We start from the raw sequence: 12415 nt of genomic DNA on the forward strand, positions 1-12415 counted from the left end.
GGAGCCGGGGGTGGGGTGCGAGGAGCGGGGAGCCGGGGGTGGGGAGCGAGGAGCGGGGAGCCGGGTGCGAGGAGCGGGGAGCCGGGTGCGAGGAGCGGGGAGCCGGGTGCGAGGAGCGGGGAGCCGGGTGCGAGGAGCGGGGAGCCGGGTGCGGGGAGCCGGGTGCGAGGAGCGGGGAGCCGGGTGCGAGGAGCGGGGAGCCGGGGGTGCGAGGTGCGGGGAGCGGGGAGCCGGGGGTGGGGTGCGAGGAGCGGGGAGCCGGGGGTGGGGTGCGAGGAGCGAGGAGCGGGGAGCCGGGGGTGCGGGGAGCCGGGGGTGCGAGGAGCGAGGAGCGGGGAGCCGGGGTGGGGAGCCGGGGGTGGGGTGCGGGGAGCGGGGAGCCGGGGGTGGGGTGCGAGGAGCGGGGAGCCGGGTGCGAGGAGCGAGGAGCGGGGAGCCGGGGGTGCGAGGAGCGGGGAGCCGGGGGTGCGAGGAGCGGGGAGCCGGGTGCGAGGAGCGAGGAGCGGGGAGCCGGGGGTGCGAGGAGCGGGGAGCGGGCAGCCGGGGGTGGGGTGCGAGGAGCGGGGAGCCGGGGGTGCGAGGAGCGGGGAGCCGGGTGCGAGGTGTGGGGAGCCGGGGGAGCGAGGAGCGGGGAGCCGGGTGCGAGGTGTGGGCTGTGGGCTGATGCTCTCTGCTCTGGGTTTCAGGCCCATCTGCCCTACTACAGCTGGCAAGAGGTGCAAGCTCGTATTATCCAGATTCAGAAAGAGCATCAGATCTGCATCCACAAGAGGGAGCTGAGCGAGCTGGACATCTACCACCGCATCCTGCGTTTCAAGAACTACACGGTGGCCATGATCAACAAGTCACTTCTGCCGATCCGTTTCCACGCCCCCTTCCTCGGCGAAGTGGTCTTCTACACCAGGGGCTTGAAGTATAACTTCGAGCTGATCTTCCTGTGGGGGCCGGGGTCTCTGTTTCAGAACGAGTGGAGCTTGAAGCCAGAGTACAAGAGGGCGGGGAACCGCTTGGAGCTGGCTGAGAAACTCAGTTCCCGTATCCTGTGGATCGGCATCACCAACCTGCTGCTGTGTCCGGTCATCCTGATCTGGCAGATACTCTACGCTTTCTTCAGCTACACCGAGATCATCAAGCGGGAGCCAGGCAGCCTCGGGGCTCGCTGCTGGTCTCTGTACGGCCGCTGTTACCTGCGTCACTTCAACGAGCTGGACCACGAGCTGCAGTCTCGGCTCAGCAAGGGATACAAGGCAGCCTCCAAATACATGAACTGCTTCTTGTCCCCGTTGCTCACGGTCCTGGCCAAAAACCTCGCCTTCTTTGCCGGGTCGATCCTGGCTGTGCTCATCGCTCTCACCGTGTACGATGAGGATGTTTTAGCCGTCGAACACGTGCTGACCACTATAACTCTCCTCGGCCTCTGTATCACCGTGTGTAGGTGAGGGTCCTGGGCAGAGAGCGCACAGCGGGGGGGGGGGGTTCGGCAGATTCCCCAGGGTTGGGGGTGGTTCTAAAATGGGACTCCCTGAGCGATGCCCCAAGACATCCACTGGGAATGTTCTGCCTATCCGCGCACTCCAGGGACTTGAGCACAAAATCCAGGCTGGCACTCCCAGTGCTGCCCTGTCGGAGGGGCGGTGCTGAGGGAGCGCTGCCCTGTCGGAGGGGCGGTGCTGAGGGAGTGCTGCACTATTGGAGGGGCAGTACTGAGGGAGTGCTGCACTGTCGGAGGGGCAGTACTGAGGGAGCGCCGCACTGTCGGAGGGGCAGTACTGAGGGAGCGCTGCACTGTCGGAGAGGCAGTACTGAGGGAGTGCTGCACTGTCGGAGAGGCAGTACTGAGGGAGTGCTGCACTGTCGGAGAGGCAGTACTGAGGGAGTGCTGCACTGTCGGAGGGGCAGTACTGAGGGAGCGCCACACTGTCGGAGGGGCAGTACTGAGGGAGCACGGCACTGTCGGAGGGGCAGTACTGAGGGAGCGCTGCACTGTCGGAGGGGCCGTACTGAGGGAGCGCCGCACTGTCGGAGGGGCAGTACTGAGGGAGCACGGCACTGTCGGAGGAGCAGTACTGAGGGAACGCTGCACTGTCGGAGAGGCAGTACTGAGGGAGCGCTGCACTATCGGAGGGGCAGTACTGAGGGAGCGCCACACTGTCGGAGGGGCAGTACTGAGGGAGCGCTGCACTGTCGGAAGGGCAGTGCTGAGGGAGTGCTGAGGGAGCGCTGCACTGTTGGAGGGTCAGTACTGAGGGTGCGCCGCACTGTCGGAGGTGCGGTACTGAGGGAGCGCTGCACTGTTGGAGGTGCCATCTTTCGGATGAGACATTAAATTGAGGCCCCGTCTGCCCTGTTGGGTGGATGTAAAAGATACCACGGCACTGCTGGAAGACGAGCAGGGGAGTTCTCCCTGGCGTCCTGGGGCTAATACTTATCCCGCAACCAACAACTCTTTTTTTTAAACTGCGCAAACTGTCCGTGGAGTTTCGGTGTCTGGATCATGCTGATTTCTCTCCTGTTTATGTGACCGTTCTTTCTCTCGTTCAGGTGTTTTATCCCAGACAAGCACATGGTGTTCTGCCCGGAGCAGCTGCTGAGGGTCATCCTGTCCCATATCCACTACATGCCTGATCACTGGCAGGGGACAGCCCATCGCTTCGAAACCAGAGACGAGTTTGCTCAGCTCTTCCAGTACAAAGCTGTAAGGACCTCTTGTGTATCGTTTGGTTCCGGACTCGAGGAACTCTTGAGACTGAGCTACAGCTCGCATATTAACCCGTCCCATAGAGGGAGGGCCACTGGGCTGGGACACATTCTGCAGTGATCGTGTGGTCAGTCCGCTGAATACGGCCACACCCAGGTGTTCGGAGCATGTATATCCAGTGTAGTGAGCACTGACACTGACCTGTGGTGTATTATAGTGGCATCGGATGATGAGATTAGTAATGAGATAAGTGCATTTAAAATAAAAAGAGGAGATATATTAAATAAACTAATGAAACTCAGAGGATAAAAACCCCTGGTCTGGATGGATTACATCTGCGCATTTTAAAAGATTCTAGGGAAGAGATAGCAGAGGCATTACTACACATATTTAATAATTCGTTAGGAAAAGGTGTAGTGCCAGAGGACTGGCGGATAGCTAACGTAATACCGATATTTAAGAAGGGGGATAGAACATGTCCAGGGAACTATAGGCCAGTCAGCTTAACATCAGTGGTAGGAAAAATAATGGAATCCCTACTAAAGGAGAAAATAGAAGAACATCTAGAAACCAAAAGTATTTCAAAAGGGAAAGTCTTGCTTGACCAACCTCATTGAATTTTTTGAAGAGGTAACAGAGAGAGTAGACAAGGGTAATGTAGATGTAATTTATCTATAGGCTTTCAGTATGGTACCCCATAATAGACTGATGAACAAGGTCAGAGAATGCGGAGTCAGGGGACAAGTAGCAGAATGGATTGCTGGCTGGCTTCAGGACAGAAAGCAGAGAGTGGGAGTAAAGGGTAGCTATTCACGGGCAGAAGGTGGGTAGTGGTGTTCCACAAAGATCAGTGCTGGGACCACTGCTGTTCACAACTTACAGTAACGATTTACACTTTGGAATCAAAAACACAATTTCTAAATTTGCGGATGACACCAAATTGGGGGAATAGTCAATACTGAGGAGGACTGCAACAAATTACAGGAGGACATTAATAAATTTGCAGAATGGGCATATAATTGGCAAATGAAGTTCAACGCAGATAAATGTGAGGTGTTACATTTTGGTAGGAAGAATAGGGAGGTCACTGATCACTTGGAGGGTGCGAGTCTAGGTGGGGTAGAGGAACAAAGGGATCTCGGAGTACAAACACACAAATCACTAAAAGTTGCGACACAGGTTAGCAAGGCCATAAAAAAAGCAAACCAAGCACTCGGGTTTATTTCTAGAGGGATAGAATTGAAAAGTAGGGAAGGATATAGAGGCACTGGAGAGGGTGCAGAGAAGATTTACAAGGATGATACCAGAAATACGAGGGTATACATCAGGAAAGGATGAACAGGCTGGGTCTCTTTTCTCTGGGGGGCCGGGGGGTGGGGTGGGGAAGAAGGCTGAGGGGTGACCTAATAGAGGTCTTTAAAATGATGAAAGGTTTTGATAGAGTGGATACAGAGAGAATGTTTCCACTTGTGGGGAAGAGCATAACTAGAGGCCATCAATATAAGATAGTCACCAAGAAATCCAATCGGGAATTCAGGAGAAACTTCTTTACCCAGAGAGTGGTGAGAATGTGGAACTCGCTACCACAGGGAGTGTTTGAGGTGAATAGTATCGATGCATTTAAGGGGAGGCTGGACAAGCATATGAGGGAGAAGGGAATTCCTTGGATTCTGGAGAGGTCCCAGTGGACTGGAAAACTGCAAATGTAACGCTTGTATTTAAGAAAGGAGGGAGACAGAAAGCAGGCAAGTATAAACCAGTTAGGCTAACATCTGTCACTGGGAAAATGCTGGAGTCCATCATTAAGGAAGTGGTAGCAGGACATTTAGAAAATCATAATATGGTCAAGCAGAGTCAGCATAGTTTTATGAAAGGGAAATCGTGTTTGACAAATTTGCTGGAGTTCTTTGAGGATGTAACAAGCAGGTTGGATAAAGGGGAACCAGTGGATGTGTATTTGGAATTCGATAAGGTGCCACATAAAAAGTTACTACACAAGATAAGAGCTAACAGGGTTGGGGATAATATATTAGCGTGGGGGAATCTAGAACTAGGGGCATAATTTCAGAATAAGGGGGCACCCTTTTAAATCCGAAATGAGGAATTTCTTCTCTCATGGATCTGTGGAATTCTCTGCCCCAGAGAGCGGTGGAGGCTGGGTCATTGAATATATTTAAGGTGGAGAGAGACAGATTTTTGAACGATAAGGGAGTGAAGGGTTATGGGGCGTGGGCAGGGAAATGGAGTTGAGACCAAGATTAGATCAGCCATGATCTTATTGAATGGCGGAGCAGGCTCGAGGGGCCAAATGACCGACTCCTGCTCCTATGTTTTATGTATGTTCTTATGGAATAGAGGGTTACGCTGATAGATTTAGATGGGGAATGATGGGAGGAGGCTCGAGTGGAGCATAAATGCCGGCATGGACTGGTTGGGCCAAATGGCCTGTTTCTGTGCTGTATATCCTATATAATCCTATGTAGTTAGCACTGGCACTGACCCATGGTGTATTAGTGTCTGTCATTCCCTTCCCCGCCCATTAGCTGCTAATTTTCCCCTACACCCTCCCCCCATACCCAGTACGACAAGCAGACCTCGAGAGTATCTCACCCAACTGGGCAGTGCCAGGCTATTTAACTCTGGAGGGCCTCCCAACCAAGCTTAAACACCTGACGGCCATTTCCCAGCAGCGGTTCTTGTATCGGGGAATCGCCCACAGGCTGCCTCCTGTATCGGGGAATCGCCCACAGGCTGGACCCCTCCTGTATCGGGGAATCGCCCACAGGCTGCCTCCTGTATCGGGGAATCGCCCACAGGCTGGACCCCTCCTGTATCGGGGAATCGCCCACAGGCTGCCTCTTGTATCGGGGAATCGCCCACAGGCTGCCTCCTGTATCGGGGAATCGCCCACAGGCTGCCTCCTGTATCGGGGAATCGCCCACAGGCTGCCTCCTGTATCGGGGAATCGCCCACAGGCTGCCTCTTGTATCGGGGAATCGCCCACAGGCTGGACCCCTCCTGTATCGGGGAATCGCCCACAGGCTGCCTCTTGTATCGGGGAATCGCCCACAGGCTGGACCCCTCTTGTATCGGGGAATCGCCCACAGGCTGCCTCCTGTATCGGGGAATCGCCCACAGGCTGCCTCTTGTATTGGGGAATCGCCCACAGGCTGCCTCCTGTATCGGGGAATCGCCCACAGGCTGCCTCTTGTATCGGGGAATCGCCCACAGGCTGCCTCCTGTATCGGGGAATCGCCCACAGGCTGCCTCCTGTATCGGGGAATCGCCCACAGGCTGGACCCCTCCTGTATCGGGGAATCGCCCACAGGCTGCCTCCTGTATCGGGGAATCGCCCACAGGCTGCCTCCTGTATCGGGGAATCGCCCACAGGCTGGACCCCTCCTGTATCGGGGAATCGCCCACAGGCTGGACCCCTCCTGTATCGGGGAATCGCCCACAGGCTGGACCCCTCCTGTATCGGGGAATCGCCCACAGGCTGCCTCCTGGCTGATCGTCCTCACGCCCAGTGGTGCTAATTCCCGTTGTAGCTCCCTCCCACTGCCGGGGGTGTGATCAGCTGTCCGCACGGAGTGTGGGGCTCGGTGCCACAGCGAGCCGCGCCCTATCCCGCGGGACCGGGTGAGGGTTGGGGTGTGTTTCTCGGGACCTGTGGGTGAGGGGAGCTTGGCCCAAGTACGTCGGTCTCTCCTGAACAGCTTCTGTCTTCTCTCCACAGGCTTTCATCCTGGAGGAGCTGCTCAGCCCCATCATCACTCCCGTCATCCTCATCTTCTGCCTGAGGAGGAAGTCCCTCGAGATCATCGACTTCTTCCGCAACTTCACCGTAGAGGTGGTGGGTGTCGGAGACACCTGCTCCTTCGCCCAGATGGACGTCCGGCAGCATGGGCACCCTGCAGTAAGTGACCCGACCTCCGCCTTTGAACCCTGGCTTCGGCCCCGCTCTGACCCCATCTCCACTCCATCACCAAGACCACGAGTCATCCTCGGTTCCGAGGGACTGCCCAAGAAGAAGACCAAGACCACCTACTTCTGCCTCTAACATTGTCCGACTCCACCCCTCCTCAGCTCATCTGACACTCATCCATGCCTTTGTTCGCTCTAGACTTGACAATTCCAACACACTTCTGGCCGGCCCCCCATCTTTCATCCTCCATAAACTTCAACTTATCCAAAACTCGGCTGCCCATGTCCTAACTTACACCAAGTCCCGTTCACCCGTCACCCCTGTGCTCGCTGACCTACATTGGGTTCCGTTAAACAATAAGTAAACCAGCAAGCAACATATAAACCGATTGTAAAAACTTCTGTAGGTATGTAAAAAGGAAGAAATTAGCAAAAGTAAATGTGAGCCCCTTACAGGCAGAGATTATAATGGGGAGTAAGGAAATGGCAGAGACATTAAACAAGTCTTCACGGAAGAAGACCCAAAAAACATACCGGAAATAGTGGGGAACCAAGGGTCTTGCGAGAATGAGGATCTTAAAGAAATTAGTAAAGAAATAGTACTGGAGAAATTAATGGGACTAAAAGCCGACAAATCCCCTGGACCTGATGGTCCACATCCTCGGGTTCTAAAAGAGGTGGCTACAGAGATAGTGGATGCATTGGTTTTGATCTTCCAGAATTCCCTAGATTTAAGAACGGTCCCCGCAGATTGGAAGGTAGCAAATGTAACCCCACTATTCAAGAAAGGAGGGAGAGAGAAAACCGGAAACGACAGACCAGTTAGCCTGACGTCAGTAGTCGGGAAAATGCTGGAAACTGTTACTAGGGACGTGGTAACAGGGCACTAAAAGTTAGACACCTCTAACTTTTTCCAGTTCTGACGAAGGGTCATCGACCTGAAACGTTAACTCTGTTTCTCGCTCCACAGATGCTGCCTGACCTGAGTATTTCCAGCATTTTCTGTTTTTATTTCCGATTTCCAGCATCCGCAGTATTTTACTTTCTTAATATGATTGGGCAGTGCCAACACGGATTTATGAAAGGTGTTTCACAAATCTAATAATTTTGAGGTTGCAACTAGCTGGGTAGGTAATGGAGAACCAGTGGATGTGGTGTTTTTAGATTTTCAGAAGGCATTCGATAAGGTGCCACACAAGAGGTTATTGCACAAAATTAGGGCTCATGGGATTTTGATTGGGGGTAATATACTAGCATGGATTGAGGATTGTTTATAGGACAGAAGAGACAGAGTAGGAATAAACGGGTCATTTTCGGGTCGGCAGGCTGTAACTGGTGGGGTACCGCAAGGATCAGTGCTTGGGCCTCAGCTATTCACAATCTACAGCAATGAATTGGATGAGGGGACCGAGTGTAATGTATCCAAGTTTGCTGACGATACAAAATTGAAATGTATAAAATTCTTACAGGGCCTGACGGGGTAGATGCAGGGAGGGTGGTTCCTCTGACTGGGGAGTCTAGAACCAGGGGTCACAGTCTCAGAATAAGGGGTCAGCCATTTAGGACTGAGATGAGGAGAAATGTCTTCACTCAGGTTGGTGAATCTTTGGAATTCTCTGCCCCAGAGAACTTGGGATGCTCCGTCGTGAGTATATTCAAGACCGAGAGCGATAGATTTTGGTTACTAAGGGAACCAAGGGATATGGGGATAGTGTGGGAAGGTGGAGTTGAGGTAGAAGATCAGCCATGATCTCATTGAATGGTGGAGCAGGCTCGACGGGCTGAATGGCCGATTTCTTATGTTCTTATAGAAACATAGAAGATAGGAGCAGGAGTAGGCCATTCGGCCCCTCGAGCCTGCTCCGCCATTTAATGAGATCATGGCTGATCATCCATTTCAGTACCCTGTCCCTGCCTTCTCCCCATATCCCTTGATCCCTTTAGCCTTAAGAAATATATCTAACTCCTTCTTGAATATATTTAATGAATTGACCTCTACTGCCTTCTGTGGTAGAGAATTCCACAGGTTCACCACACTCTGGGTGAAGAAATTCCTCCTCATCTCTGTCCTAAATGGCTTACCCCTTATCCTTAGACTGTGACCCCTGGTTCTGGGATCCCCCGCCATCGCGAACATCCTTCCTGCATCTAGTCTGTCCAGTCCTGTTAGAATTTTATAAGTTTCAATGAGATCCCCTCTCATTCTTCTAAACTCCAGTGAGTATAAGCCCAATCGACCCAATCTCTCTTCATACGTCATTCCTGCCATCCCAGGTATCAGTCTGGTGAATCTTCGCTGAACTCCCTCCATGGCAAGAACATCCTTCCTCAGATAAGACGACCAATGCCTTGATTTTAAAATTCTCATTCTCGTTTTCAAATCCCTCCATGACCTCATCCCTCCCTATCTCTGTAACCTCCTCCAGCCCTACAACCCTCCGATTGCTGCGCTCCTCCAATTGTGGCCTCTCGCCCCACCATTAGTGGCCGTGCCTTCAACTGCCTGGGCCCTAAGCTCTGGAACTCCCTCCCTCCCCGCCCCTCTCCTCCTGTAAGACGCACCATAAAACCGACCTCTTTGACCAAGCTTTTGGTCATCTGCCCTCCTATCTCCTTATGTGGCTCGGTCTCAGATTGTGTTTGATAATCGCTCCTGTGAAGCGGCCTGGGACGTTTCACTATGTTAAAGGCGCTGAATAAATGCAATTTGTTGCTGATTGTGACGTTGTCTTCTCTTTCTCTCAGTGGTTCTCTGGCGGTAAGACCGAGGCCTCCATCTACCAGCAGGCCGAGGATGGCAAAACGGAACTCTCCCTCATGCACTTCGCCATCACAAACCCCCGCTGGCAGCCCCCACAGGACAGCACCGCCTTCATCAGCCAGCTGAAGGAGAAGGTGAATCGAGACAAGGGCGCAGTGATCGGCGGCCACAGTTTCCTCCCGGAAAACGGCCTCTTCACATCACTACAGTCCGTGCAGTCCGAGTCAGAGGTAAGGAGCAGCGCCGAGGGAAGGGCCCAGTCCCCCAGGGCAGGGCAGGGCACCGAGGGAAGGGCCCAGTCCCCCAGGGCAGGGCAGGGCACCGGGGGAAGGGCCCAGTCCCCCAGGGCAGGGCAGGGCACCGGGGGAAGGGCCCAGAGCAGGGCAGGGCACCGGGGTAAGGGCCCAGTCCCCCAGGGCAGGGCAGGGCACCGAGGGAAGGGCCCAGTCCCCCAGAGCAGGGCAGGGCACCGGGGTAAGGGCCCAGTCCCCCCAGGGCAGGGCAGGGCACCGGGGGAAGGGCCCAGTCCCCCAGGGCAGGGCAGGGCACCGGGGGAAGGGCCCAGTCCCCCAGGGCAGGGCAGGGCACCAAAGGGCCCAGTCCCCCAGGGCAGGGCACCGGGGGAAGGGCCCAGTCCCCCAGGGCAAGGCAGGGCACCGGGGGAAGGGCCCAGTCCCCCAGGGCAGGGCAGGGCACCGGGGGAAGGGCCCAGTCCCCCAGGGCAGGGCAGGGCACCGGGGGAAGGGCCCAGGGCAAGGCAGGGCAGCGGGGGAAGGGCCCAGTCCCCCAGGGCAGGGCAGGGCACCGGGGGAAGGGCCCAGGGCAAGGCAGGGCAGCGGGGGAAGGGCCCAGTCCCCCAGGGCAGGGCAGGGCACCGGGGGAAGGGCCCATTCCCCCAGGACAGGGCAGGGCATCGGGGGAAGGGCCCAGTCCCCCAGGGCAGGGCAGGGCAGGGCAGGGCATCGGGGGAAGGGCCCAGTCCCCCAGGGCAGGGCAGGGCACCGGGGGAAGGGCCCAGTCCCCCAGGGCAGGGCAGGGCACCGGGGGAAGGGCCCAGGGACAGGGGGTCTGGGGAAGGGCCCAGGGGGTCTGGGGAAGGGCCCAGGGGCAGGGGGTCTGGGTGAGTTTTCTAACCATGAGACATTATTTTGTTGCAGCCTCACAGTCTGATCGCCAACCTGATCGCTGGCCCCCCCTCTCTGGCATTTCAGAGAGGTCGAGACGGAGCCTTGGATCCAGCGTCCTCACTGCATTCCTTCTCTCCAGGGCGGAGCGGTCAGAATGTCCCCGCCAGCCTCCACAATTCTCTCCTGCGAACCGAGGCCGGGAGAACCATGGCCGGATCAGGGTACGGACACACCGAGCCCCGTGTGATTAGCGGGGTTGTTGCGGCTAAACAAGGAGGGGCAGGGGGAGGAAGGAGTAGGGATGGGGATTGTGGGGGCTTTTGGGAAGCGGGGACATGTTCCTGATACTTAGGGTGTTGGAGCTGGAAAGGGGTGGCGAAGGAGTGGGGAGTTTGTGGGTTCACTGCTCTCTCGGATGATTATGTGATGGTGAGAGGGGCCAGTCTGAGTATCAAGGGAGGGGTTCAGCAGTCTAAGCTGGTAAATTCAAGGGGCGTAGCTGAGGGTGGATTGGAGACTGGCTAAGGAGCAAGATGGGAACGAGGAGGAGAGGGGTACGGGACTGTCAGAACAAGTGTCTTTAGAGATCAATGTGCAAAGCATTTTATTTGTCCTTGGGATGTGGGCGTCGCTAGCAAAGCCGGCATTTATTGCCCATTACGAATTGCCCTTGGGAAGGTGGTGGGGAGCCGCCTTCTACTTGAACCGCTGCAGTCCGTGAGGTGAAGGTGCTCCCACAGTGCTGTTAGGGAGGCAGTTCCAGGGTATTGACCCAGCGACGATGAAGGTGCAATCGACTGAAGCACCCCGGTTGAGAATCGATGTGAGGGATGGAGTGATGGCAAGATTTGGTGAGGGTACTCCTTGGGTTAAGACGGGTAACTCGGGGCCGGGATGCCACCCCTGATGACTGTCCTGTAAGCGGAGCGGGGCGAGGTGAGGAGCACGGGGGTGCCTCTTCCTACGGGCGCCTCTTTAACCTGCCGTGGGTTAATGTGCTCTGGGTGCGCGGGTGTGAATGGCCTCCCACTCACGGGTCACCTCTGCACTGATGTTGTGGTGGGGTTGGTCTTTGGCAGAGAGGGATCCCATGGTTCTGACTCACTTTTTGGTTTTCTGTTGCTGGCAGTCGGGATGCGAGGATGATGAGCTCTGGCAGCAGTGCGTGGGAGGGCCAGCTCCAGAGTATGGTTCTCTCCGAGTACGCCTCCACCGAAATGAGTCTGCACGCACTCTACATGCACGAGGTAAGCTCAACGCCTCCGTCTCCTCCTCCTCCGTCGTCGTCTCCTCCTCCTCCTCCTCCGTCGTCTCCTCCTCCTCCTCCTCCTCCTCCTCCGTCGTCTCCTCCTCCTCCTCCTCCGTCGTCTCCTCCTCCTCCGTCGTCTCCTCCTCCTCCTCCTCCGTCGTCTCCTCCTCCTCCTCCTCCGTCGTCTCCTCCTCCTCCTCCTCCGTCGTCTCCTCCTCCTCCTCCTCCGTCGTCTCCTCCTCCTCCGTCGTCTCCTCCTCCTCCTCCTCCGTCGTCTCCTCCTCCTCCTCCTCCTCCGTCGTCTCCTCCTCCTCCTCCTCCTCCGTCGTCTCCTCCTCCTCCTCCTCCTCCTCCTCCTCCTCCTCCGTCGTCTCCTCCTCCTCCGTCGTCTCCTCCTCCTCCTCCGTCGTCTCCTCCTCCTCCTCCGTCGTCTCCTCCTCCTCCTCCGTCATCTCCTCCTCCTCCTCCGTCGTCTCCTCCTCCTCCTCCGTCGTCTCCTCCTCCTCCTCCGTCGTCTCCTCCTCCTCCTCCGTCGTCTCCTCCTCCTCCTCCGTCGTCTCCTCCTCCTCCTCCGTCGTCTCCTCCTCCTCCTCCGTCGTCTCCTCCGTCTCCTCCTCCTCCTCCTCCTCCGTCGTCTCCTCCTCCTCCGTCGCCTC

At 56.3% G+C, this 12415-nt stretch overlaps 1 protein-coding gene across 1 annotated transcript in view; it reads left to right on the forward strand.

Annotated features, from left to right (window-relative positions):
* The window catches only part of atg9a (ATG9 autophagy related 9 homolog A (S. cerevisiae)), an 88293-nt gene that overhangs the window by 50011 nt on the left and 25867 nt on the right, over positions 1-12415 (forward strand). The window contains 6 exon segments of the mRNA XM_085986997.1: positions 687-1435; positions 2542-2695; positions 6435-6614; positions 9368-9613; positions 10541-10731; positions 11640-11757. Of these exon segments, the coding sequence (XP_085843123.1) occupies positions 687-1435; positions 2542-2695; positions 6435-6614; positions 9368-9613; positions 10541-10731; positions 11640-11757 (1638 nt within the window).

Source organism: Somniosus microcephalus, chromosome 4, assembly GCF_052327205.1.
Source record: "Somniosus microcephalus isolate GS21.2 chromosome 4, FLI_Smic_1.0, whole genome shotgun sequence".
NCBI lineage: Eukaryota > Metazoa > Chordata > Chondrichthyes > Squaliformes > Somniosidae > Somniosus > Somniosus microcephalus.